Source organism: Pithys albifrons, chromosome 2 (assembly GCF_047495875.1).
Source record: "Pithys albifrons albifrons isolate INPA30051 chromosome 2, PitAlb_v1, whole genome shotgun sequence".
In the NCBI taxonomy this organism is placed as follows: domain Eukaryota; kingdom Metazoa; phylum Chordata; class Aves; order Passeriformes; family Thamnophilidae; genus Pithys; species Pithys albifrons.
In genome coordinates, this window is record NC_092459.1 from 117,539,915 (window position 1) to 117,565,655 (window position 25,741).

The 25,741-nt window shown below is 47.5% G+C and overlaps 1 protein-coding gene across 1 annotated transcript in view; it reads left to right on the forward strand.

The window, feature by feature from the left end:
- The first annotated feature begins 310 nt into the window (after positions 1-310).
- Positions 311-25,741, forward strand: part of PSME4 (proteasome activator subunit 4) — a 51,717-nt gene continuing 26,286 nt past the window's right edge. Inside the window, exons 1-15 of the mRNA XM_071582260.1 lie at positions 311-851; positions 7,678-7,818; positions 9,023-9,139; positions 13,338-13,382; positions 14,118-14,267; positions 14,821-14,884; positions 17,375-17,449; positions 17,887-18,009; positions 18,444-18,536; positions 19,415-19,680; positions 21,170-21,356; positions 22,753-22,842; positions 23,995-24,059; positions 24,155-24,305; positions 25,415-25,513. Of these exons, the coding sequence (XP_071438361.1) occupies positions 679-851; positions 7,678-7,818; positions 9,023-9,139; positions 13,338-13,382; positions 14,118-14,267; positions 14,821-14,884; positions 17,375-17,449; positions 17,887-18,009; positions 18,444-18,536; positions 19,415-19,680; positions 21,170-21,356; positions 22,753-22,842; positions 23,995-24,059; positions 24,155-24,305; positions 25,415-25,513 (1,839 nt within the window). The 5' untranslated portion in view covers positions 311-678. The remainder of the gene's footprint in view (positions 852-7,677; positions 7,819-9,022; positions 9,140-13,337; positions 13,383-14,117; positions 14,268-14,820; positions 14,885-17,374; positions 17,450-17,886; positions 18,010-18,443; positions 18,537-19,414; positions 19,681-21,169; positions 21,357-22,752; positions 22,843-23,994; positions 24,060-24,154; positions 24,306-25,414; positions 25,514-25,741) is intronic.

Sequence of the window (25,741 nt, forward strand, 5' to 3'; positions counted from 1 at the left end):
GGCTAATTACAGAATCACCGAACCAATTAGGCTGGGAGCGACCTGTGAGCTCCCCGAGCTCAGCCCTTTCCCAAGCCCAGACCGTGCCCCGGCCCCGCCGTGCTACCCGAGCGCACCCGCTCCTTCCCGGAGCTCCGCCGGGGCCGCCGCTCGGCATCTCCTCCGTCCCTTCACCCGTCCATCCCTCCTTCCGTCCCTCCGTCCCTCCTTCCCTCCCTCCCCTCTCGCTACTCCCTCCCTCCCCTCTCGCTACTCCCTCCCTCCCTCCTTCCCTCCCTCCTCCCCGGTCCCGTCCCCGCCCCGTGCGGCTCCGGGCGGGGCCCGGTGCGGGTTCCCCCGGATGGGACAGGCCGGCCGGTGACCGTTCCCGCCGCCGCGTGCGGGCGGCGCTGCGGGACGGGCTTTGTACCAGGCCGGGCGGTGCCGGGGCCAGCAGAGCTAGCCCGGGACACCCCAGGGCCGGGCGGGGACACCAGTGCCGGCCCGGGGACAGTGCCAGTCCGAGAGGACAGCAGTGCCGTCCCGGGGGCCCCCCAGGGCCGGGCGGTGCCCGCAGACCCCGCGGTGCCGGTGTCGGTGCCGTGCCCGGCACGCCCGGGGCCCTGCCCGCCTTCCGGCGGAAGTGCTCGGCGCGGGCGGGCGGGGCGGCCGCGGTCACCGGCCCGGGGCAGCGCCGACATGGCCCGGCCGCCGCAGAAGGAGATCGTCTACAACAAGCTGCTGCCCTACGGCGAGCGCCTGGAGACCGAGGCCGCCCGCTTCCTGCAGCACATCAAGGGCAATCTGGCCCGCGCCGTGCAGCTGCAGGAGCTCTGGCCCGGCGGGCTCTTCTGGACCAGGAAGCTCTCGACGTGAGTGGCGGGACGGGCAGGGCAGCGGGGCTGCGGCGGGCGGCCCCTTCCTTCCCGGCCCCTCTTTGCCCTCCCTAGTCCGTCTTTGCCTTCCCGGCCCCTTTCTCCCAGCGCATCTTTGCCCTCCCGTTCTCTCTCTGCCGGCCCCTCTTTGCCCTCCCTGTCCCCTGTTTCCCCTCCCGTTCTCTCTCCCAGGCCCTCTTTGCCCGCCCTGTCCCCTGTTTCCCCTCCCGTCCTCTCTCCTGGGCCCTCTTTGCCCTCCTTGTCCCCTCTCTCCTGTCCCCTCTTTGCTTTCCTTGTCCCTTCTTTCCCCTCCCGTTCCTCCGTGCGGGCCCCGCGGGGCTCCGTCCCGCATAACGGCCTGACGGCCCCCGTCGGGCCGGGCCGCTGCCCCGGGGCCCCCCTTGGGCTCAGCCGCACCCCCGCCCCGTCCCCGCCTTGCACCGGGTCCGCCAGCGCTGCCCCTTCGGAAACGGGGACAAAGGTGGCTTGGTCCGCAAGAGCTCGCCTGCCGTTCCGAAACTTCCCCGTTTTACGAACTGAGCACTTCGGTGTTTGTTTGTTCTGGTTTTAGTGTTTTTCTTTCTACTTGCCCACCTATTTCACCCCCTGCCTTCTTAGGGAAGTTGTGGTTGTTGCATCGCGGTGTAACTTCTGCTGTAGGGGCACAAAGTCTTTCTCAAGACAGGCTGTTTGTTGGGTCAGTGCTGGCAGGATTAAATTCTGGCTTAATGCTGTGTAAACACCCCTGGTGCCCTTGATATCTTGGCTGTACTCCGGCTCGGTGTAGCTCATGCTGATTTTGGCTCTGCTGTGTGTGCTGGGAAGGTGGTTTTGGTACAGATAACCCCCTGTCGGTTTCATAGATAGCACTGAGTGCTCCATTGGGTTCCTCTTCGTGAGTTTTACAAAGTGTACTTGGCTCTCTCTGCTTTCGACACTCTGGCACTGGATATGGCATCATATGACAGTGACTGTGTAGCTTCAATCAGTAAATTCTCAGCATGTTTATCATGTTATTTTGCTGAATGTTGTGTGTGCTTTTAGAATCAGCGTTTCCTGTGTGCCAGAAACAATGAAATACGTGTGTTTTGTACCATTTTGAGACCTTCACTTACAACTTTCCTCCTTACTTAAGTCATTTTCTTAATTTTAACCAGGGCTTTAGTACACAATCCAGCCTGCCAGAGACGAGTGTATTGAAATGTAAGTGCCTTTTGGTTTCCCAAGAGGCAGCCTTAGATAGAATTACCTTGGTAGTTGCAGAATGACTCACATGTTTGGTTGTGTGACAGTTTGAACCTGCTTGGAAGTGGTTCAGCACAGTTTCCCTTCCCACCCCCCCAGCCATCTGCTGACCCACACTGCTTGCAGAGAGACCTGTTGCCTGTACCTGTGGTAGAACTTCGTACACCTGGAGTTCAGATGAACTTCAGGAGCTCTCAGTGTGAGTAGGATGGGCACCAGCTGTTGAATTGTGGCTGGAGAGGCACAGGAGCCCTTTCAGAGTGTGCAGAGTTGTGTTGGAATCACCCCGTTACTCACTGTGTAAATGACAGTCCCTGTTACCACTTCAGGCCCCAGGGCAGTGAATTTGGCCTGCTGAGAACTGCTGCTCTGCCGCTTTATGAATCACAGGAAGGTCAGCGGGCTCTAATTTGTGGTTTTCCACCCACTCTTTGAAGTTTGAATTCGTTGTGTGTGTTTGCAGCTTGTCTGATGCCTGTTAGTACCGAGATTTCTTTGTGGCGTGTTAGAGGCACTGAGGTTCTGAGTGTGTTCGGTGTGGGCAGGGAAGGAAACAGTGGGCTTGGAGTGAAAAGTAAGCTGGTGTAGTTAACGTGAGAGAGGTGTTGGTGCTTGGGTTGACCTGAGAAGGTACTTTGGTGAAAGGCTGAGAGAATTGGGATTGTTCAGCCTGGAGAGGACAAGGCCCAGGGGTGATCTGATTGTGGCCTTGCAGGACCTGAAGGGGCTGACAAGAAAGATGGAGAGAGACTATTAACAAGGGCTTTGAGTGAGAGGACAAGGGGAATGGCTTGAATGGCTTCCCACTGACAGAGAGTGGGTTAAAATTGGATATTGGGGAAAAAAATCTTCCCTGGGAGGGTGTGCAGGCCCCTGGCATGGGTTTCCCAGGGAAGATGTGGCTGCCCAATCCCCGGGAGTGTCCCAGGCCAGGCTGGATAAACTTGGAGCAACCTGGGCTGGTGGGAGGTGTCCCTGCCTATGGCAGGGGATGGCACTGGATGGACTTTGAGGGCCCTTCCAACCCAAACTGTTCTGGGATTCTCTGAAACAAGTCAGTAAAAGTTTAGGCCTGGGTAGAACACGTCCAGCCATGTGGTGTCCTGATGTCACACCCAAGCCAAGTTACTGGATATGACAATAGAATCCAAGTTTTGCTGTCTCTTGATAGTTAGGGGTTCATCTCCCAATCAGTTTGGTCCCTTTTTCCCTTCTGGGCAGCTGTAATTATTAAATGAGGGGGAAAAAAGAAGCTCAGAATCTTCATAATGGCTGGAGTATTCTGTGAAATAATTGATGTATTTAGTCTGTTTCGTGTACAAATACAAATGTTAACACAAACACTGTGCTGTGTGTCCATCCACATAAACCAGCAAACGAAACAAAGACATGCAGAGGGAACACTGCATAGCTGCACCTCCTTGAGCACTCACAGCTTCACACAGCTCTTTGTGCCACAGCAAAGAATGAAAGTGAAACTCGGATCCTTCTCTGAATTGAAATTTGAGTCCTGTTTCATGGTGCCACGTGAACCTCAGAAAGTGTATTTCTTATGCTCCCCACAGCTGGAAATGTGGCTTGCACATGTTTATCTTAAGAGCAGCTGTTTGGGGCTGATGTCATGAACTGAGGAGGGAGGGGGGAAAAAAGGCAGAATGGCAGTTTATCAGACAATGTCTGTAAGCTGATTTGCATAATTCTTTGGTGGGTAATTTTTAGCAATGGTAACTGGTTCTTTGGTAGGGGTGTATGTGGAGTGTCATGAGAGAACTTTCCTGTGAAGGCAGTAAGTGACTGAAAGGATGTTGTAGCCAGGTGGGGATTAATCTCTTCTCTCAGGCAACCAGCAGGAGAAGAGGGCACAGCTTAAGCTCTGCCAGGGAAGGTTTAGGTTGGATATCAGGAAGAAATCCTTTACAGAGAGTGGTCAGGCATTGGAATGGGCTGCCCAGAGAGGGGGTGGATTCTCCAACCCTGGAGGTTTTTAAGGTGAGACCGGACATGGCACTGAGTGCCATGATCTGGTGATCACAGTGGGGTTGGATTAAGGGTTGGACTTGATATCTCAGAGGTCTCTTCCAACCCAACTGAGTCTATGACTTATGACTTGGTGTGGCCTCTGAGGCAAGTAAAGCTCCTTGCCTCGAAGATGGGCAGTTCAACCTGTAATTATTACCCTGGCAGGCCTGTGGCTTTGGCTGGTGAAATCTGCATCCTGTGAAATGCCAGCCCAGTTGTGAAAGCAGAGCAGTGAATCTCAGCTGTGGGACTTGCCCCAGACTGTGTGTGGGAAAGACAGGTTGCACCAAAAGGATTTGCCTCCCTGGCCTTGCACCACAGGCTTTTTATGGGCTCTAGGTCAGAAATAGCTACTCTTTCATTTTCACTCTTACATGTTTTATGGATGGTTTAGTTTTTTAATTTATTTTTAGAACATAGCCAGTAAATGAGCATATTAATATAATATGAACATTTCATAGTTGCTGTCCATGGAGTTGGCTCTGCAGCCAGGAAAACACACAAATGCCTTTCTTTCAACACTCAAATGAATTTTTCTGTGCTTCCTGCTCCAACAGTCAGGGGTGTTTGAAGCTGAGGGACACAGTCCTGTCCCTGACAGGGTTACTTTATGTGCCTGTCAGGTATAGACCTATCACAAAATGACATTTAACTGTCTTGCTGTGAGGTGTGGAAGAAATTTATGCAGCTCAAGTGTTTGGAATGAGAGTGACAGGACACAAAGCTATACAGGAATGAGGATGGAACGTGTCAGTTGGACTCAGCTGAGTGTTTTAACCACTATGGCACAACAGTCTTGTTTTACATCTCTTTTTCTCTCATCTTTATCAGAAAAACAGAGGCTTTTCCTTCCAGAGCTGTGTGTGCTGCGTGCATGGGATCTCAGCAGTCCTGCTGAGCATGATCCATTGTTTTCCATGTTATTTGTCAGGAACTGAGCTTTAAACCCAACAGGATCCTGTCCTGTGTGTGGAAGTGCCAGTGGAATATAGGGGAGGGCACTGCTCATCTCAAGTGAGGGGAATGTTTAACTGGCACAGCAGCCAACTTTGTAGGGCACTTCAGGGTGGCTGCTTGATGGGACAACACATTCCCTAAAAATAGGCCTATTGTGCTCTGGAGGGAGAGGTTGGATACCCAACACTCCTGGATCCAGAACTGCCTTTGGGCTCTTTCTTTTGGGGATCTCCAGAGACTGTTCTCTGAACAGAAAGGATGGAGCTCAAAACAGAATTTTCACTTCCTAATCATGGTTTTTATGGGTGGGTTGTGGTTTTTTTAATCTCCAGCTCAGAATCCAGGGGACCAGCACAATGAAGGGCAATTCATTCACCTTTTTGCAGGACAGGTGTGGGCTGAGAGCTCATAAACCCTCAAAGGAATCAAAAGGGCAGTGTAATTGAGAGTTCAGGTCTCAATGTAAGATCATTTTGTGTAAGGAATCTTATTTTTATTTTGCAACTATTTAGAACTATTTATTTCTAGAATTATTTTTTCCCTGATGGCCTTATTTTTTAATCCTGAAAAGCCAGTGTGTATTTATAAGTATATGATGACCATGAATGTGTTTGATTAACCCCAGGGTTCATGGAGTTCTGCCTGTATTATTTAGCAATGGTGATATTTTATCCCTTGTGAGGGGATATCCTGAAAATGTTCCAGTTCCCCTCTGTTAGAATTTACTCACGTAATCTTGAGGAAAAGGCCAAACACCCCTTTCTGGAAGTATTTCTTTTCTGTCATTGCCTTAATACTCAATTGGATTAAGACAAATAATTGACCCTTTTGGACTCTGCCTCCCTCCTACATAAAGTAAAATACAGGAGCAATTTGGCATCTGGTCCTGCTGCCTGGGCACAGTGACATCTCTGTGTTCAGCACATTTCTGTGCACTTTGCTCCTTCTTCTCTCTCTTAATTAACCAGCACTTTGTGTGACAGAACTGTTGTTAGCAAATGTCAAGAAGGAGAACCAGCCAAACATTTTATTTTCGGTTATAAATAGCAGCTGACAGATAAATTGGATCTCTGTGTTTCTTTGTAGTTAAAACTTACTCTCCAAGCTTCTGCAGTTTCTTTTTTTTTTTCACATCACTCGTGTCACCCATTTTTCTTTCCCTGAGGATTCTTTTTGCCTGTCCATTTTAGGCATGTGAAGAGTGTAGGTGTTCAGCTGCTGGTGGTGTAATTCTGCAGGTAGGGATGTGTCTGGCCAGTCCAGGTAATTTAGGGTTTGGTTTGTTTCCTTCTGTGTCTGAAATAAGTGAAACACATTGAAATGAATATTGACAGAAATACTGCCCATCAAATGCAAAAATGCCCCTTGAAATCGATGGGAAAAGTAAGTGAAAAGCAGATTTCCTATAAATCTTTAGGGATAGTTGGAGCAGTAAGAGAAAGGAAAGTTCTCTCCCAGTGATTAGTGATTTATAGTTGTGCCACATGATAAAGCTGCCCTGGAACCCTTTACAGTTTTCACTGGTGCAAATATCTTTTAAGACTTAAAACATATTTCTTTTTTTCAATCTCAGCTTGAAAAGAACAAGCACATCTTCCAGAGTTAGTCCCAAGGGATCTGTCCCTGCTGAAGTCAGTAAAAATAAGGGAAGTGGTGGGACACTCCACCAGGAAAACTCAGTGTGTAAACCAGTTGTTACTGGGAGCTACTGGATTTGGGCTTAACTTGACACTTTTTGGGTTGTATTTTTAGCTTCTGGGTTGTGTCCTGTCCATGAAGTTGCAGTATTTGTAGCATCTTAGAGGACTGTCATCTTGATTTGGTCATTCTCCTTCCTGTAGCTGCCTCTGCTGGTTTAAAGGCAAACTGGCAGGGGAAATGAACCCAGCACAAAAGAGATTGTAAGTCAGAGTTACAGTTTAATAACAATGTCACAATAAATGCAATGTCCAAAGGAAAAGGAAGGGACAAGCCTGTTGGTGCAGATGATGGTCACAGTCTGGTGGAGAGTGGTGGTCTCCTCCTGTCCAGGTTCTGCCCCTCCTCTGGATCCCACGAGTAGTCCCCCCAAGTCCCCAATCCCAAGATTCTCTCCCCTCAGGTCCAGGTGGAGCCCCCAGTTCCTCCCCCAGGGCAGGGTGTTTCACACTGGGGGATCTGACTCTGGCAGTCAGGGGGGATTTTGAAGTCGTGTCTGGCCCATGAGCAGAGCTGAGCCCTCAGGTGGGAGTGAAGGTGCCAAGGACTCCCTGCAGGGGAGTTCTCCCAGCTCCTCTGCCAGTCTTCTTCCCCAGCCAGCTCCCAGCCTGAGGGCTCAGCTGTGCCCTGGGCAGCTGCTGCCAATGGGCCATTGGGAACAGTTGGCGGGCAATGGCACAGAGGGTTTAGAATGCACAGCTTTGGGCACACCCATGCAGGGATGAACTGGTCCTACCTGCTGAACTGGGACACTGCCCCTGTTCCCTTTCTGTGTATGTTCTGGTTCTTGTGTGCTGGACTCCTGGAGCAGGTTCTGGTTTTGTTTCCTGCAGCAGGTGGGGAGGGCTGTGGGTGCAGGGGGAGTGTCTGAGGGGCTGCTGACCCTGCCGTGTGTGCTTTGCAGGTACATCCGCCTGTATGGCAGGAAGTTCAGCAGGGAGGACCACGTGCTGTTCATCAAGCTGCTCTACGAGCTGGTGACCATCCCCAGGCTGGAGATCAGCATGATGCAGGGCTTTGCTCGCCTGCTCATCAACCTGCTCAAGTAAGGCCACGCCTCTGTGTGGTGGAACATAGTGAGGTCATGAGAAAAGGAGAGGGCACAGTTTGCAGGTGTCACACACGAGATAATTTATTACATCACTCCATGAAGAAAGAAAAAGGGGAAAAAATAGCAAAAGGCAAGAGCTAAAGCTAAGTTCAAGTTACACAATATATATTGTGAAATCCCACCCATGGCCACCTCCTGTTGGTTGAGTAGCAGTGTCCATAAACTTTATTACAGCTTCTAATTGGATGTCACTCCTTGCCCAGATGTTCTCTCTCCCGTGAGAAATTTATCTCTTCAACATTCTTTTCTCATGGGTAGCTTCTCCCAAAACCTCCTTATCTCATTTTGGTTTTGCTGGTCTGCTGGTTTTTCTCACAGGACTAATTAAGTTCTCATTGTTCACATCTCTGTACCAAAAAGTACCAACTCCTGGGCCACTGAGGCTGCCTGCAGCTCCAAAGGCCTCCCTCAACTCAAAAACTCCTAAAAATCCTCAGACCTCTGCTCGCTGGGAGCTCCCCCAGCACCTGCTCAGTGTTCTGTACACACATAACAATGTGCTGTTCCCCAGTGCCCTTCCCTGTGTGCCCTGTGCTGAGGGCTCAGGAGCTCCCACTGTGCAAACTCAGGCTGTGGGAGTGGGACTGAAAGGGAAAGAATGTCACTTTCCCCTGTGAGGAAAAGCAAACATCTCAGAGAGCCAAGCCTTGAGGTTTAATCTCAACTAGAGGGAAGATGAAGGTTGTCTCCCAACTTGATAATTATGTTTATTGCACTTAGACACTCAGCAATAGGACAAGGGGGCACGATGGGCTCAAGCTCTGCCAGGGGAAATTGAAGTTGGAGATCAGAAAAAATTTCTTTGCAGAGAGAGTGCTCAGGCATTGGATTGGGCTGCCCAGAGAGGGGGTGGATTCCCCATCCTGGAGGTTTTTAAACTGAGATTGGCCGTGGCACTGAGTGCCATGATCTGGTAAAGGGACTGGAGTTGGACCAAGGGTTGGACTTGATGATCTCAGAGGTCTCTTCCAACCCAATTCATTCTATGATTTCTATGAAAACTTGGGAGTGCTGCCAGGGAGCTTGGGCCTGCCTGGCCCTGCTGCAGCTGGTGCCAGGGTGGAAGCAGGGACTGGGGTGTTCCAGTGTGACTGGAAATGTTTGATCCTGAAGGGCTTGGTGTTTTGTTTCCTCCTAGGAAAAAAGAGCTGCTTTCCAGGGATGATTTGGAGTTACCATGGAGACCACTTTATGAAATGCTGGAAAGGATATTGTACTCCAAAACAGAACATCTGGGATTAAATTGGTTCCCCAAGTAAGTTTGCGTGTTAAAGTGTTTGCTGGGCCATATAATGCTTTAAAGTCCTTTGTAATTTGCTTCTAATCCCTGGGATTTGGTACATGGGAGGTGTTCTGGTGACATTTTCATGGGGCATATTTCGGTCATTGCATGCAAGGCTGCACGAAATCCTGGCTCTCCTCCTGCCAGGGGCTTGTGTTTGTCATGGGGGCTATTTATGAACCAGATTAATGTCTAAATATGCTGCAACAGGGCTCATATTTTAGGGTGATAACCCAGGGTTTAACGAATTTAATATGAAATATTTAACAATATTGTTGTGCTTTAACCACAGCTGGCCACTAAGCCCTGCACAGCCATTGGCCCACAGAGTGAAGGGAGAATTGGGAGGGGAAAGTGGGAAAACTCATGGGCTGAGCTAAAGACGGGTGAGAATGTCAAGAAAATGACCTTTATCCCAGGAAAAATCAGCAGAGATACTGAGTTAAATGCCTGCTGTTCTGCAGCACAGTGAGGGTTTGGGGGCAAACCAGAGATGAGATGCCCTTCAATGCCTGAACTGCAGTCACTGCCAGGGTCTGGAGTCAGGTGTGCCCCCATCTGCACTGCAGGACAGCCAGGGATCTGCTCCAGGAAACACATGGATGAACTCCAAGGGATGCCAGGATGGGCAGAAATCATCTTTTCCCATGTTAAGAATTTTAGACACGTTCTCCTGCTTTTAAAAATGAAAACTTGTTTTCTTTGCTTGTCAATCCCTCCCCATATGCCGAATTTTCAGGATTACAATTTTCTTAATAATTCCAATTAGAGAAAGTCCTGCTCTGTAAACTACAATTCTAAAAGACAGTACATGGATCGTGCATGTTTGGTTGAAGTGAAACTTCATGTGAAGAAATGCTTAATTTGCTTTTAAAAAACAATTTTCTGAGCAATACTGAAGCCCTAGGAGTGATCCCCAAGGGGAAGATCCTCTTGCTGATAAGGGACATGAACAGAAAGCACTTGGAGCCTTGTCATTTGTTATGGAGCATTCCAGGCTGGATTTCTCTCCTGTCTGTGTAGCTGGAAAAATCATTTTGCTCAGTTGCATTATTGTGGTATTTGTAGGTGACAGTGTGAACGAGCAGAGCCTTCCTTGGCTTATTTTTATTGTGTTTTTTCTCTTTACACCTGCACACCTTGCCCTGGGGGATGGTGTGGAGTCCCTTGGCAGTGGGGAGGGAACTTTTCCAGGCAGGAGCAGGGGAAGGTGTGGGTTGGGAGGGTCTGTGTGCACCCAGCTGGTGTTAACTTGGCTCTGGACACTCCATGCAGTGCGATCCCTTCTCATACAGTGCTCCTTCTTTTTTGGGGTTATCCTTTTGCTGGAAGTCAAGGCATACTTTTTAAAAGCTGATTTGGTTTATAGCTGTTAAATGAACTCTCTTAATTCTATTTTCTTTTTTTTACATTCAGTTCATATCGACCAGGCTGGTCTTCACCTAAAACATTTGTGCTTAATGTTTTGCATAGGTGGTAAGAGAGACTTCTTTGTGTTCAGCTCTGGCCCATCATGTTGTGCATGTTCTGTTGGACTGTAACACTTGGCACGCAGGGGCAGTTTCCTGCAGAGATGGTTGTTCTGGAAGCCCAAAATGTTTAACATGACACCACTGGTTATGAGAATGTCGCACTGGATGTGGAGTTTTCTAATTGGGGACAGGGGGTTGTGTGTGAAGTGGCTGATCAGGGGCTCTGTTCTAACTAATTTAACCAGCAAAGAGGTTTGGGGGGGGCAAGGGAGAGGTGGGTTTTGCTGGGGAATGATTGTTAGGTCTGGCTATGGATAAAATCAGTGTTGGTGCAGGAGCACATTAGAGAGTGAATGGACCTTCCTCCTAAAAGCAGTGAAATCATGGAAAGTGCTTTGGCAGTGAGGTCATGGCTCCTGGAAAATCCACCCAGCAGCAGCCCTGGGGCTGGGAAAAGCCTCTGTATCAGGAGTTTACTCTGAGTTCTTGCAGGGAAACTGTCAGGAATTGTGGTGCGTAAGAAGTGCAGAAAACTGGAGTAAGTGGCAGTGGAATTGCAGTGGGGTTTGCTCTGTTTGGAGTTCTTTATAAAGAAGGGTTTAGTGGCATTAATCCCATGATAGTGGTTAGGAATTCACAATTAGTGAAACTGTACCTGGTTGCTCATTTCATTGTCTTCATTTAAGTTCTGTTGTGGAGTGTCCACTTCAGGACTAGAATTTCCCTCACAGCCCAAACCTCTCCTGGAAAACTGCAATTTGTGCTCTTTTTGGTAAGAGGAGAGTCAACCCTGTCAGTTTGTATGTTAATCATTTCAACTGAAACACGTTTCTCTTTGAAAATGTGGGGGGGGAAAAAACAGATTTGCAAATCAGTATCATCATACCCTTTCCAAAAGAAGAAAATAAATATGTAGTGCCAAAAAGATAATTAATGATAGGGCTTAAAAGTGGTGTTGGCTGCTTTTTAGTGATTCCCCAGCTGTTGTGCTGTCCTTTCCTGACCAGGTGGGAATATCACAGGGTGTCTCCTCTGGGTGGGCTGCACTTCAGCTGCCTCTCGGATGGGAGTTTGGAAGTTCTTTGGGTGCACAATCATCTTGCTGTTGTTTTTGATTCTCTACCTGCTGAATTTGTGGGCAGAGCCAGGAGGGGACATCCCAATCTTTCTCCTTTGCTCTCTCACACTGACAGGTGCTGAGATCTGACTGAGAACTTGATCTCTGGCCTCTGTGTTTGTTAAAACTCCCATCCTTCAGCTTGAGTGGAGTGTCACAGTATGGGGAGGGCTTGTTTATTTTGTCACACAGACATTTACCATGTTAATTTTAATGCTCTAAGGAATGTTGCTGGTTCATGCTTTATTTACCTGCTCTTGGAACGTTGGATACCTATTTTATAACTTGTTCAAGGACAATATTCACTTGAACTCAGAATCTGCCTGGGCTTCCTGCAGAGTTTGGTCTTATTTTTGTTTGACTGGTCTCCAAATTTTAGAGTTTCAGTCAGCTCAAAATCATCTTCCTGGGGTAGGTCCTGACTTGACTTTGTTGCATAAAATACCCATAACTTTGCATCTCCAGAGCTCTGCTGGAGCTGAACAGTGCTCTGAGGGCTGGGTGGGCTGTTGTGGCTTGCACTCAAATACTGGTTTATCCATATTTTCTCTCTCCTGGCTTGGATGGGATCAGTTAATTCTGTGTAGGATTGGAGAGATGGTGTGTGCATGCTCAGTGTTTGTGCCTCTCAAAATTAATTGATCTTTAGGGATAAAGATGATACATTTGCATCATCTTTTTCTGAGCAAAATGGCATTTCTGTGTGTTTTGGATGGTCAAGTGAAGAATAAAGTGTTTCTATGCAGAGTACAGAAAACAAATCTAAAAGATGTAGGAAGTTCTGCCAGAACTCTTTTTTTTTAATTATTTTTTTTCATTCACGGAATGTGTTTGGTTAAAAGTGCACTTCAGTCTGGAGGTGGTTGTGTGGTAAATGGAGGATTTGAAGAACATTTCAATTTACTACCTTTGTGCTTCCATTGGTTGCTCTCTGTGCTCCCCCTCCCTTTTGTTCTTTATCATTTGGGGGTTTGTGTTTAACTGCCTTGATGGCATCCTGTGACAATGTGTGTTGAAATGATCTCTGTGTTCTTGCTGTGGATAAAAACTTCCAAAATCAGCTTGTGAGGAACCATAATGAAATAACCCTTGATTTGCACATAGATCACTTCTCTTTCTTAGAACCCCTGGCCAAAACCCAAAACCACATTGAAAAGGTCAGAGATGGTGTTTGGAGCCAAAAAAAAAACATCCTGAAGTCTCTTGCCTTTATTTATCTTACTCCTGAAGTCCATGACCCCATTTTTCTGTTTGTGTTTTCAGCTTCCCCAAGAAGTTACTTTGTTCTGCTGATTGTTTGGGGATCAAATGCAGATGTTAATTACAAGAAATTATAATGATTCTTCATTTAAAAGCATTAAATACCAGAGAGGTACATGAAAAGTAGAACCAGGAGCTGAGCAGAGCAGTTTAATTGTCATGGTCTGTGTAGAGGGGAATTGGCTGCTGCATGTTCACAGAAGACAATTAATTGCATCAACAGTGACTGAAGCACTCGAGGGCAAGGCCAGCAAATGTTTATTTCATGCTGTCACTGAAACGTGGTGATTTATTACTGCTAATGTTGCCTTTCTTGTTGCAGTTCTGTAGAAAGTGTCCTGAAAACGCTTGTGAAGAGCTGCAGACCGTAAGTGTTTGTGTCAGGTCTTTGTTCATGCCTTGGATTTCACCTTGGGAACAGGGGGAAAAGTGTTAGCACAGAAACCCCCCCCACTCTGCCAGTCAGTGCCTGGCTGACATTGTTGAAAAGTTTGGTGTGGAGGGTAGAGACTTTCCTGGGGTTTTTTTCCCCTTTTTAAGGCTGCAATAATGTTGTATAAACAGCTGTGTCTGGCATACATTTAAAATCCTTTTTAAAATCCTTTTGTTTTAAAAGTAATTAAATTACCAGCATTCTTGTAATGTTTCTATGAATGATCCTTGTGCCTTAAGTGATCATTTTGATGCTGCGTCCAATGTGACCAGTAGTTGGTGGGTTTTTAGCCATCCTTCACAGTGGGGTGGTTTTGCATTGCACAGGTGCTTCTCTGGTTCAACAAGACAAGAATCCTTTAATTAGTGATTTTAAAGTGGTGCCACCATAATGCCCTTGTTTTGTGAGGGTTCTGAGGGTTTTGAGGGCTGCCTGCAGTGGCCACTGGGCATGGGATTTTACTGTGAAACTCTTGAATTGGTGCACCATAATGCCCTTGTTTTGTGAGGGTTCTGAGGGTTTTGAGGGCTGCCTGCAATGGCCACTGGTCACAGGATTTTACTGTAAAACTAACACTTAAGACAAATCAGCAGCTGTTCTTCATTGTGTTTAAAAAAGCTCCCAACTTTGCAGCCAGGTGTGTGTCCCCCATGGTTTCCCTGTTCCCAGGTACTTCCCAGAAGATGCCACTGAGCAGATGCTGGATGAGTGGAGACCTCTGATGTGTCCCTTTGATGTGACCATGCAGAAGGCCATCACCTACTTTGAGCTGTTCCTGCCCACCACCCTCCCCCCTGAGCTGCACCACAGGGGCTTCAGGTGGGTGTCCTGGGCTGCTGTGGGGCTGCAAACCCAGGAATTGCCCCCAGCCAGAGGGGTGGGGGCATGTGGAGGTCTCTGGGCCAGGGGTGGTTTGGAAAGGGGGATGTCCCTGTGCAGGGTTTGCATCGTGGGGAATTCTGGTGGGAGCTGAGGACACTGGGGACACTGTTCCACAGGGACACATCAGTGAAAGGCAGAGGGAAAGGAGTGTGGTTGGGTTTTATCTGTTTTTTATTCTAACATGGTATCCCTGTGTTGGGCTGGCAGTGGGTAAAGAAACCCCCAGAGAAGCACTTGTGTGACAGGGGGATCAAAAGGGAGTAACAAGAGAGGTAAAAACAAGCAAGGGCTGAATCTCAGGGTCAGACTTGGGGTGGGAGATGCTGGGGAGGCAAAGTGAGACGAGCGTGTCCATGTGGATCCCTGTTCTTGCTGGATGAGTTGAGGGACAGGAGAGTTCCTGCAACCACCTGGCAAAAGGAGGGGTACATTTTCAGTGAGGGAGCTGCTTTCTCAGCACTAAAGTTATTCTGGTCCTGTTCCCTTTCAGGCTTTGGTTTGATGAATTTATAGGCCTTTGGATGTCAGTTCAAAATCTCCCCCAGTGGGAAGGGGTAAGTGTTTGCTCTTCACCTACACCAGAAGAAACATCATTTAAATACTTCTGCAATGTGCTCGCAAGGAATTGAAGCCAAACAGTGATATAATGGATTTTTCCCCTTCTGCCTTAACTAGTGCAAGAAAGCAGAGACAATAATTTCATTGTTGTTAGCAAGCAATTACTGTCTGAATAAATGAGACTGCAGTTGTGCTTGATGAACATTATTTAATGGCTAGCTCAGACTAGCTTTTCTTTCCAGCATTGGGAATGCTGCCTGCTCATACTTGAAATTACTCAAAGTGCTATTATAAGGTTTCTATAAATTATGAGTCTGTCCTGTCTTTTTCATCTGAACACATCACTGGTTGCTAATTTTGAGCAGTGATGTTTTGCCCTGACTGCAGTGAGTTGCTACCATCTTTATTTGGGAGGCAGCAGAGAACCTGTGCTCCCCTTGGTCCCACATTCCCCTGGGCTCTGTCTTTCTAGGAGAGCAGCCTGCCATGTGCCTGTGTGCCCTTGCTGTGTGTCTGCTGTGATTAATGCAGACCTGAGCAGTCAGACCCTGCTCTGGAGGCAGCAGCAGCAGCTCAGGTGCTGTCGGTGTGAGCTGAGCTGTGCCTTGGCTTTGCTGCAGTGACACTTGGCCTGCCACCAGGATTGTCCTGGACTGAGGGTGGACATAAAGTCACTGCCCATCTGGCTGCTTTTACTAATCTCCTGCCCATGCACACCAGGAGAACTCCCCTGTGTGTGGAGAAAGGTGATGTGCAAACCACCCTTCAACACTGCCTTTGCCCCATGTTCCACAGGGCATTTTGGCTTGAGTTGTGCTTTGTCACAAGTCCAGGGAGCAGTCCAGGTCCCACAGCTGGCAGTAGGCCACTTCTGAATGTGGGTGATGCCAAAGCTCTGTTTGAGATTGTCTGGGTTCACTTTTGCATCTTTCTGATGGCTGTCCCCTCCAAAAAATCCTAATTCTGTCTATTTTTGACAGAACAATGACAGCCTGCACTTGAATATCCTGAGTTGGTTTGTTTCTGTCAAACAGTTTAATAAATAATGCTCAGCCTTTTTCCATATGTTATCTCTGATAACTGGGCTCTGACAGTTTGCTTGCTTTCCCCCCAAAGCTTTCACTTCTTTTTCCTTTGCTGTCTTGCTCACTTCCTAAAGTCAAGCTTGTTCATGTCATCAGGCTTGGATATGCAGATAGTTACACTTGGGTTCTGCCTCTGCAATCCAGTTTAAACCTCTGTGTGCTACAAGCTTTCCCTCAGCTTGTTTAGGCTGGAATCAGAGTTCAGAGTGCCTGTTTGAAGGGGGGCTGTGGAATCCACTGTCTGTGTGCACACCAAGGAGTTTCTCTGTGGGTATTTCCTCCTACCAGGAGAAAGAGGTGGTTCATTTAAGCAAGTGTAACCCTTGTTTTCAGGCTGTGTCAGGTGTGGGGTTTCCAAAGTTGCTGTGTCCTTCAGACAGAGGTGAATTGTTGCTCTGTGCCTGCCTGTCTCTGAATTAGGCAGGATTCTGTCAGGCCCTTCCTTTGAATCACAGAATCGATTGGGTTGGAAAAGACCTCAGAGATCATCAAGTCCTAACCCTTGATCCAACCCCACTGGGATCACCAGCCCAGGGCACAGAGTGCCCTGGGCTGGTGATCCCAGTGGGGTTGGATCAAGATGTGGTGGATTTTCACTCAGTGTCACATCCATAGAATCACAGAATGGATTGGGTTGGAAAAGCCCTCCGAGATCAAGTCCAACCCTTGGTCCAACTCCAGTCCTTTTACCAGATCATGGCACTCAGTGCCACGGCCAATCTCAGTTTAAAAACCTCCAGGGATGGGGAATCCACCCCAACTCTGGGCAGCCCATTCCAATGCCTGAGCACTCTCTCTGGAAAGATTTTTTTTTTCTGATCTTCAACTTCAATTTCCCCTGGCAGAGCTTGAGCCCGTGCCCCCTTGTTCTATAGCTTCAAGATACTGATGGAGGCATCAAGAGCCTGATTAGTGTTTCCTGATTTGGACAAGCTCCTGCAAGGACAGTTGTGGTGGATGTGCTTTTCCATGATCAGAAGAGTGAGGCTCTATCTCCTCTCTGATTCAGTCCTGGTAGCTCTTCCCTGGGGACACCCTTCAGTTCCCTTTGGCCTTGTGTGTCCTGGTGCTGGAGTGTCTCATTCTTCCTGGGCAGAGACTGACAGGTGATGCCTGTGCCCTGTGCAAGCCACAGCTGTGTGTAACCCACAGCACCCAAGTGGGACAGCACAGCAGCACCTTGAGCAGGATGGATCCTGCAGGGGCTGAGCAGTCCTGAAGAGCTGAATGAATATTGGGGAAGGCTCTTTTAGCCAGTGCTGGTTCTGATAGAGCAAAATTTCCCTGTACAAGTGCTTTGGGTGGCTTTGATCTGCATTTGTGGAGCAGGCTCGGGGCTCTGTGATCTTTGATTATCAATATATTCTAATGAATATTTCCTGTTTTTCTGGTTGTTTTCAGCATCTAGTGAATCTTTTTGCTCGCTTGGCCACAGACAACATCGGGTACATAGACTGGGATCCCTATGTACCAAAGGTAATGGCTCTCATAAGATGAATTTACTTAAAGTCTTCAGTGTTCCTGTGACAGCAATAATTCAGATTCCTTGTGTGGGTTTTACACTGACCTGGCCCAGTTTTTCAAATTAGGGGCATCATTTATATTTAACTGTGAAAAACTGAGCCATCCTTTTGGAACAGGCATGTTGGAAGTTGTTACTGTTGTCACCTGACTCAACCAAGCCAACAAGAAACCTGACTACACAAGTGCTGTCTGATGGTGTAATTAATCCCATGTTCTTGTGGAAAGGGCCCTTAATGATATTCTTGTGATAAATAATACATAAAACCTTTGGGATCTTGCAGCTTTTAATAAAAGATGTTCAAATTAGTTATATTGTTTTAAAAAACCAAACCCATCCAGCACCTTTTGATTGGGAAATTTTGTTCCAATGTTTGTTTTTCTTCTTTCAGATTTTTACTAGGATTTTGAGGAGTTTGAATCTGCCAGTGGGGAGCAATCAGGTGGTTGTTCCGAGATTCCTGACGAACGCTTACGACGTGGGACACGCGGTCATGTGGATCACAGCCATGATGGTGAGTCATTCCTCCTTAAAGGGAACAAAAACCAGTGCAGAAGTCTAAGGATGACTTTGAGGTGAGTGGTTGTAATGTTGGGCTCGCTGCAGGAATGTGTTTTTAGGCTTTTTTTTCCCAAATTTTGTTTTCAAGTACATCGTTCCACTGTCAGTGTGGATTGAGAATGGGAAGGTTTATTCCACTGCTGCTGCCCTTGGCATTTTGGAAAGGAACAGGCAGCTGCAAGTGCCACTGTGGGCACACACTGGGGACCTGCTGAACCCTCTTTTGGGGTGAACCCCAGCAGATGGGATGGAGAGAACTTGCTGTTGGTGCTGAGCTGGGGGTGGGATGGGATTTGTTGCTGTGGGGAGAATGCTCCACCTGTGTACTGTTTCCTGTTCAGTTTAACTTGTCCTGTGCCTTAGAACTGTGTGTTGTGTTTCTGCCAGGGTGGCCCCAGTAAGCTGGTGCAGAAACACCTGTCTGGCCTGTTCAACAGCATTGCCTCTTTCTACCACCCCTCCAACAACGGCCGCTGGCTGGTGAGTGCTGGTGTGTCCACACAGAGCCTGGAATGGCTGGAACTCAGCCTGGCAGACCTGCTGGGGGGTGCCCTGGTGCTCCAGCACCCACCTGGTCTGTTCCTGTGCTACTTGGGCCTTGGAGATTCCAGTCTCTGCCATTCAAACCATACTCTTACCTTTGTGTCAGCACCACAGCTAATGGGAGTGTTCTCAAACATCTAACCCAGTCCAAAGCAAGACACCCAGCTCATGTATAGCCAGGAAAAAGAAGTCAGGCCTTGAAAGGAGAGGGGAATGCAGCTTTTGTGTTGCTGACCTACTGTTTCTGAGTTACCAGAATACGTGACAGGGCTTGAAGCAGCCTGGTCTGGTGGAAGTGTCCCTGCTCATGGCAGGAGGTTGGAACTGGATGGGCTTTCAGGTGCCTTCCAACCAAACCATTCTGTGATCCTGTGATTCTATTAAATGAAAAAGGATTTTTAATGCATGTCTGCATTTTCTAGCTTGAAGTGTAACTATTTGATGGTGTAACTAGTGAAATCTTTGCTAGAGAAAGTAAGAATCTCCCTGTGATAGCTCGTAGAAGGTAGAGATTAAACTAGCAGTGCTGGTTAAAACTGTGCCACGGGAGCTGACATGTTCTAGAATAGGGTATTTGTATATAAGTGAATGTGCAGAGAATGCTCTCAAAGCTGCCCTAATTACTAGTAAATAATCTTCATTCTTGACTATGTCCTTTTTGTGTCTTGTGGGTTTTTTTTAAATCCTGGGGCACAGTGCTGGCAACACATTGTGTCATTATTCTGAGGTCCTGGCTTGCTCCTTGTCTCCCGTGCAGCGAGGGGTCAGGCCCTGCTGCCCCCCAGGCTCTGACAGCATTCCCTGTGTGTTGGCAGAACAAGCTGATGAAGCTGCTGCAGAGGCTGCCCAGTGGGGTGGTCAGGAGGCTGCACCGCGAGCGCTACAAGAAGGCGACCTGGCTGACCCCTGTGCCCGAGAGCCACAAACTCACGGACCAGGACGTGACAGACTTTGTGCAGTGCATCATCCAGCCTGTGCTCCTGGCTATGTTCAGTAAGACTGGCAGCCTGGAGGCTGCCCAGGCCCTGCAGAACCTTGCTCTGATGCGCCCTGAATTAGTGATTCCACCTGTGCTGGAGAGGTGAGTTGTGCAGGAACACTGCAGTGTTCCCTTCCCAGCAAATCGATGGGAAAAGCAGTCATCTGAAATAATAAATGAATTCCAGGCTGTGAATGAATACTTGCAGTGGGAGGGGCTGCTGGTACCCCCCTGAGGATCACCAGAGTCAGGACAGGGAGCGAGGGAGGACTTTACTGTTTATTTAATTAATCTGATGTGTTTTGGGGCAGATGGACTAGTTCTGGGTGCTGTTGGCAGCTCCTGTGGTCTAGGGTGGGCAGTCCTCAGGTGATTGGCATTGCTGTTGGCATTTTGGATTAGAAAGTGGGTGGATCAGTTGAAAAAGCAGCTTTGCATCCTTTGTTCATAAGCCACCTGGTACATTCTCACTGGTTCCAGTTGGGGCAGATACACGTGAGGATTGTGTAGCATACTTTATATTTATACTTTATATTTTGGTTTTGTTCAGAGTATGTTACAGTTAGATTGTTTAAAATGACTGTCAAAGCTCTGACTTCATAAGCAGATCACCAGGCTGTGCACATGTGAAATACTTAGTTTACATTATTTCTAATGCCTTGGTGCCTGAAATTTCCAAATTACAACGTATCTCCTTCTTGCTCCAGTATAAAGCTTTCCTCCTAGTCCTTATCCATGTTCCCTGTGCAGCTTTTTGTGCTTTAACAACATGTATTTTAAAACCAGTGGAAAAATGGGTTTGACTGAAGAGCCCTTCCTGTGTTCCACACCTCAGTGACTCAACTGTTTGTAAAAACCTGCTAAATCTGTCCTTCTGTGCCACATTTCCAGCACAGCAGTTCCAGGAAGGATGGCAGTGCTGGGTATGGCGCTCTGTCTGTTTTGGGAGCAGATTCCAGAGTGCCCTGTGGCTCAGACTATGCCTGGAATGTTTGCCTTGGCTGCAGTTCCAGCCTGGCTTGGCTGGGCTGTGCTTTGGGTGACGTGGGCTGTGACTCTGCTCTGAACTGAAGGCAGTGTTACAGTTTCATAAAGACTACTTAGTGTAGGAAAACAAAAAAGAGAAATGTTACTAAACCACAGTGACCTCACAGGGTTTGATAAGAAGGTCTGGACTTCGGTGTAAGATGAAGTAAGAGATCCCTTCTCTGTTCAGAGGCAGCCAGGCCATGTTTTCATGCTGGCCAGCAGAACCTCACGCTTACAGCTGGTGCAGGCTGTGCACTCAAAGTATTCCCTAAGGGAAATCCTTGCAGCTCTGGGTGCAGGAGCCCATGCAGTTTGTCTTGGGATGAGCTGGCAAAATGCCAACTGCCTAACACAATGTCAGAGCTTCCCACAGCCCACCAAGAAAAGGGAGGAAAGGGGAGAAAAAACTTTATATATATTTATACAGAAAAGATAAAATGAAAACCTTGCACTGGTGGTGGGGAACACTGAAAACTGTAACAGCACAGGGTAAAATCTGCTGGAAAACAATAAGAAACCCACGTTGCAGCCATTGCTGAGGTGGAATTTCCATGTTGTGCAGGACATACCCTGCCCTGGAGACGCTGACAGAGCCACACCAGCTGACAGCCACGCTGAGCTGTGTCATCGGCGTCGCTCGCAGCCTGGTGGCCGGGGGCAAGTGGTTCCCTGAGGGGCCAACCCACCTGCTGCCTCTGCTCATGAGAGCCCTGCCTGGGGTGGATCCCAACGACTTCAGCAAGTGCATGGTGAGTGGCAAACATTGCCTGGGTAGTCGTTACCCACCCAGCTCACGTTTCACTGTATTTTATATATGAATATAGAGGGCTCCAGGCTGGGCACAGAGTGGCTGGAGAGCAGCCAGGCAGAGGGACCTGGGGAAAATGAGGGACAGGAAGCTCAACAGGAGCCACCAGTGTGCCCAGGTGGCCAAGAAGGCCAATGGGATCCTGGCCTGGATCCAAACTAGTGTGGCCAGCAGGCCCAGGGTAGTGACCCTTCCCCTGGACTCTGCCTTGGGGAGGCCACACCTTGAGTGTTGTGTTCAGTTCTGGGCCCCTCAGTTCAGGAAAGAGATTGAGGGGCTGGAGTGGGGCCAGAGAAGAGCAGCGAGGCTGGAGAAGGGACTGGAGCACAAGTGCTGTGGGGAGAGGCTGAGGGAGCTGGGGGTGTTCAGCCTGGAGAAGAGAAGGCTCAGAGGTGACTTCAGCACTGTCTGGAACTGCCTGAAGGGAAGTTCTGGCCAGGTGGTGGTTGGTCTCTTCTCCCAGGCACTCAGCAATAGGACAAGGGGGCATGGGGGGCTCAAGCTCTGCCAGGGGAAATTGGAGATCAGAAAAAAATTCTTCGCAGAGAGAGTGCTCAGGCATTGGAATGGGCTGCCCAGAGAGGGGGTGGATTCCCCATCCCTGGAGGTTTTTAACATGAGCTTGGCTGTGGCACTGAGTGCCATGATCTGGTAAAGGGACTGGAGTTGGACCAAGGGTTGGACTTGATGATCTCGGAGGGCTTTTCCAACCCAATCGATTCTATGATTCTATGATTTTATGTTTCTGTGAAAGCAGGAAACTCGTGTGTCCAGGATTTCTTAGCCTGGCTTTGGTCTGCACAGTGTTGATTATAAAACTTTAATATTGCCACCCTCTCATGGAGGGTGATGCTTTGGCTCACTGAACAATGCAAAGTGATTGTGGTGAGCCTTGGACTGACTTTCTGGGCAGCTCTGCAAAACAGAATCAAATAGGTGCTCCAGAGCTCCTGGCAAATATTTCTAGTCTTTTAACAGCAAAGGGAAAACCTTTATCGTTAGGTTTTCATTAAATTAGGTTATAAAAGTCCACACCTCTAGGAATTCATACTAATTGGCTGAAAATAATGTAAATGTCACAGGATTTCATAACTCTTAAGGTTCAGCCAAAATAACAGATCCTTAAAAACTTAAAAATTTTTGTTTAGTGCTGACTGGTAAGTTTTATATATGAAATCTGAAATAACTATTGAAGTTTTGGGGTGGCAGAATTGGGCTCTGGGTATTTATTTCCTTTTTGAGTATCATGATGTGCTTTAGCTCCCATAGCTTAATTGCCAAAGCTTTTTAATGCATAGAATACAACTTATTAAAGAGCTGTTTGCAACTCCCAACAGATTACATTCCAGTTCATTGCAACATTTTCTACTTTGGTGCCTTTAGTAGATTGTTCATCTGTATTGCAAGAAAGAGATGATCTTTCAGAGGTAAGTCATAAAAACAAAGCTATAAATTGGTTTTCAAACCAATTTCTAGTAGTGTTTGATAAGATATGAATCCTTTTTGCTCCTGGTCAGTGTGGTGGAGCTGACTCCAGTGTACAAATTGGTCATAGCTCCTTGTAGAGAATGTTAAATTCAGGCATTTAATATTTTCATGTCAAAACTTAGTTGCTCAAGGCCCTGGGCAGTGTCACTTGCCTCTGAGCTTTTCCTGCTTTGAGCAGGAGTTGGACTGTGCTGTCTCCACAGGTCATTTGCCGTGTCAATTTTTGTATTGAAGTAGCTTTGTTTATTTTTTTGCAAGTTCTTGTCATCATAAACCACTATCAAAACAGCACACACAACCCCCTCCATGTGGTAATTATTTAAATAGTACATTGGGGATTTTTTTTTATTTTCCAGAGCTGTTTTCCTCTTAAATAAACACCTGTTCCTCTTTGAAGTCACATTCCCTGTTCCTGGTTGAGGTGCTGTTGCTTTCCCTTGAGATGCTTGTTAATCCCCTCCAGCCAAGGGACAGTGACACCATTAGGCAGTGAGTCTTATCCCCTCATCACCACACCTGTGGCTCCTGGAAGGCTTCTTGCAGCTCAGGGAGCACCAGCAGCCCAGTTTGCCCAGCTCAGAGGGTGGATCTCCTTCCCCCAGAGCTGCAGCCTTCAGATATCAGAGGGGTTTGGACACGCTGAGTGTTCCAAAGTGAGCAGAGCCAGGTGTGTGCCCACCATGGCACTCACTGACCTCCTGCTGCAAAGGGGGACCAGGAGCAAGGCCAAAGCTGTATCCATGGAGGCAGAACTTGGATAGACACCCTGGCCAGGAAATGGGGACAGGACAGTGCAAAGGACATGCAGAAATGGTCTCCTGAAGTGCCCTTGGTTGTAATAATGCCAAGGTCATGGGTTCAATCCCCTCTGTGGGCCCTTGACTTAAGAGTTGGACTCGATGATCCTTGTGGGTCCCTTCCCACTCAGAATAGTCTGTGATTCTGTAGAATGGGAAATGTGCTGTGGTCTGTTCTCACTGGGGCACTGGCAGTGCTGTTGAAATAGTTCAAATAGCAAATACATTTTATGTTGTGTTTCCTTAAGAAAAGCCACAACCCTTTTTTGCTTCTTTTGTGGTGGAAAACTGTAGGTGGAAAGAGAATTGTGCTCTGCATCTGCTGAATTTGAGGATTTTGTGCTGCAGTTTATGGATAGGTAAGTGAGCTGAGGAGAGGGAAGGGCTGGCACAAAGAACTTCATAAATCCTCCAACTACCCCTTGCTAATCTTGTACTCTCTGCATTTGTGTAGATGTTTTGGACTTATAGAGAGCAGCACGCTGGAACAAACCAGAGAGGAGACTGAAACTGAGAAAATGACTCACCTGGAGAGTCTGGTGGAACTGGGGCTCTCTTCTACTTTCAGTACAATCCTTACTCAATGTTCCAAGGACATCTTTAAGGTGTGTACAGCGTGGGCTTCCCACTTCAGCAGCTTCATTTTGTGTTGTGAACACTTGGTGTGTTCAGAGCTTTGCTGTTGTGAACTTTCACATTTAACCAAGGAAAGGGCTGGAAGGGGAACAGGGAAACTTGACTTCATGTCATTTTGTGTTATGATTTTATGTGCATCAGTGCAGAGCTCTTGGGGTCTTTGTGCTCTCTCCTTCACTGATGATCATGAGGAGAAATCGTTCTGAGAGCTCATTTTATCCCTGTGTGGGTTTAGGTTGGGATTTTTCATGCCTTGATGGCACTGCTGACCTACCCAATCCCCTGTTCTCCCTCTCCCTGCCACTTCAGCTGGGCAAGGAGCTGTTGGATAATGGGATTAGAGACGTTTTCTGGATTAAAATAACTCAGGCAGGGGCAAATATGTCTTGTTACATGGGCAGGTTCTTTCCTTGCAGGTTGGGTTAACACATTTATATCTGCTTTTATATACATGTGTGTATATATTGGAAAATGCTGGATTTTGTACATTTTAAACCACTGCATTGGGTACTTTGGTGTGATTTTTCTTTGAAATCTTTTGATTATTGTAAATCTTCATTTAATTCTTCATTGTCATCAAGTATTTAAATTGTATTATTCCTGATTGTTCATTATTAAAGTATTCATAGGATCCACACTGTATAATTCAGCTTGCCTTGCAGGGTACTGGATGGAAACAAGCTGCTTTAAAACACTCTGGCTACTTAAATAGTTGTTAGTTAATTTTGTTTATTTGTTAACTCAGGGCTGTCCTGGCCATGGGAAACAACAGTTTTCCTTTTGACTTTTCCAGGGAAAACTTTTGTGTAGTTTCTCAGAAGCACCTTAAACTTATATTAGTCAACAAGATTTATCCACCTCCTCTCTTCCCAGAGGGAATAATTTAGACATTCCACAGAGCTGCTTTCTCTGTCTCTCAGGTTCTGATTGTGTGCTTCACGATTGCAGGTTCTGTTTTAAGAGAGCACAAGGTTATGTAGGTGCTGCCTTCTGTGTGACATCAACTCTTTGGGGATACCTAGTTTTCTTTTAAAAAAAACCAAACAACCAACTTTGATCTCTTTGTGCTCCTGTTCAGGTGGCCTTGGAGAAGGTTTTTAACTTTGCTGTGTCAAACATCTTTGAGACGAGAGTTGCAGGTCGAATGGTCGCCGACATGTGCCGAGCTGCAGTCAAGGTGAGCACGTGCTCTGCCTGCCCCCCACCTTGAGGTTGGGAACAGAGAAAAGCTAGTGCTGCTCCTTTTCCCTGTGTAATATCTTTTCATGTAAATGTAGGTGGCTCGTAATATTATGCCTTCTAAAGATACAGGAACATTTCAGTTCACACAGTATTTGTCATGTGTTTGTGTTAAATTCAGGTTTTATTGAGTGAGAGTCACCAAGTCAGGCTGGGACTAGATGGG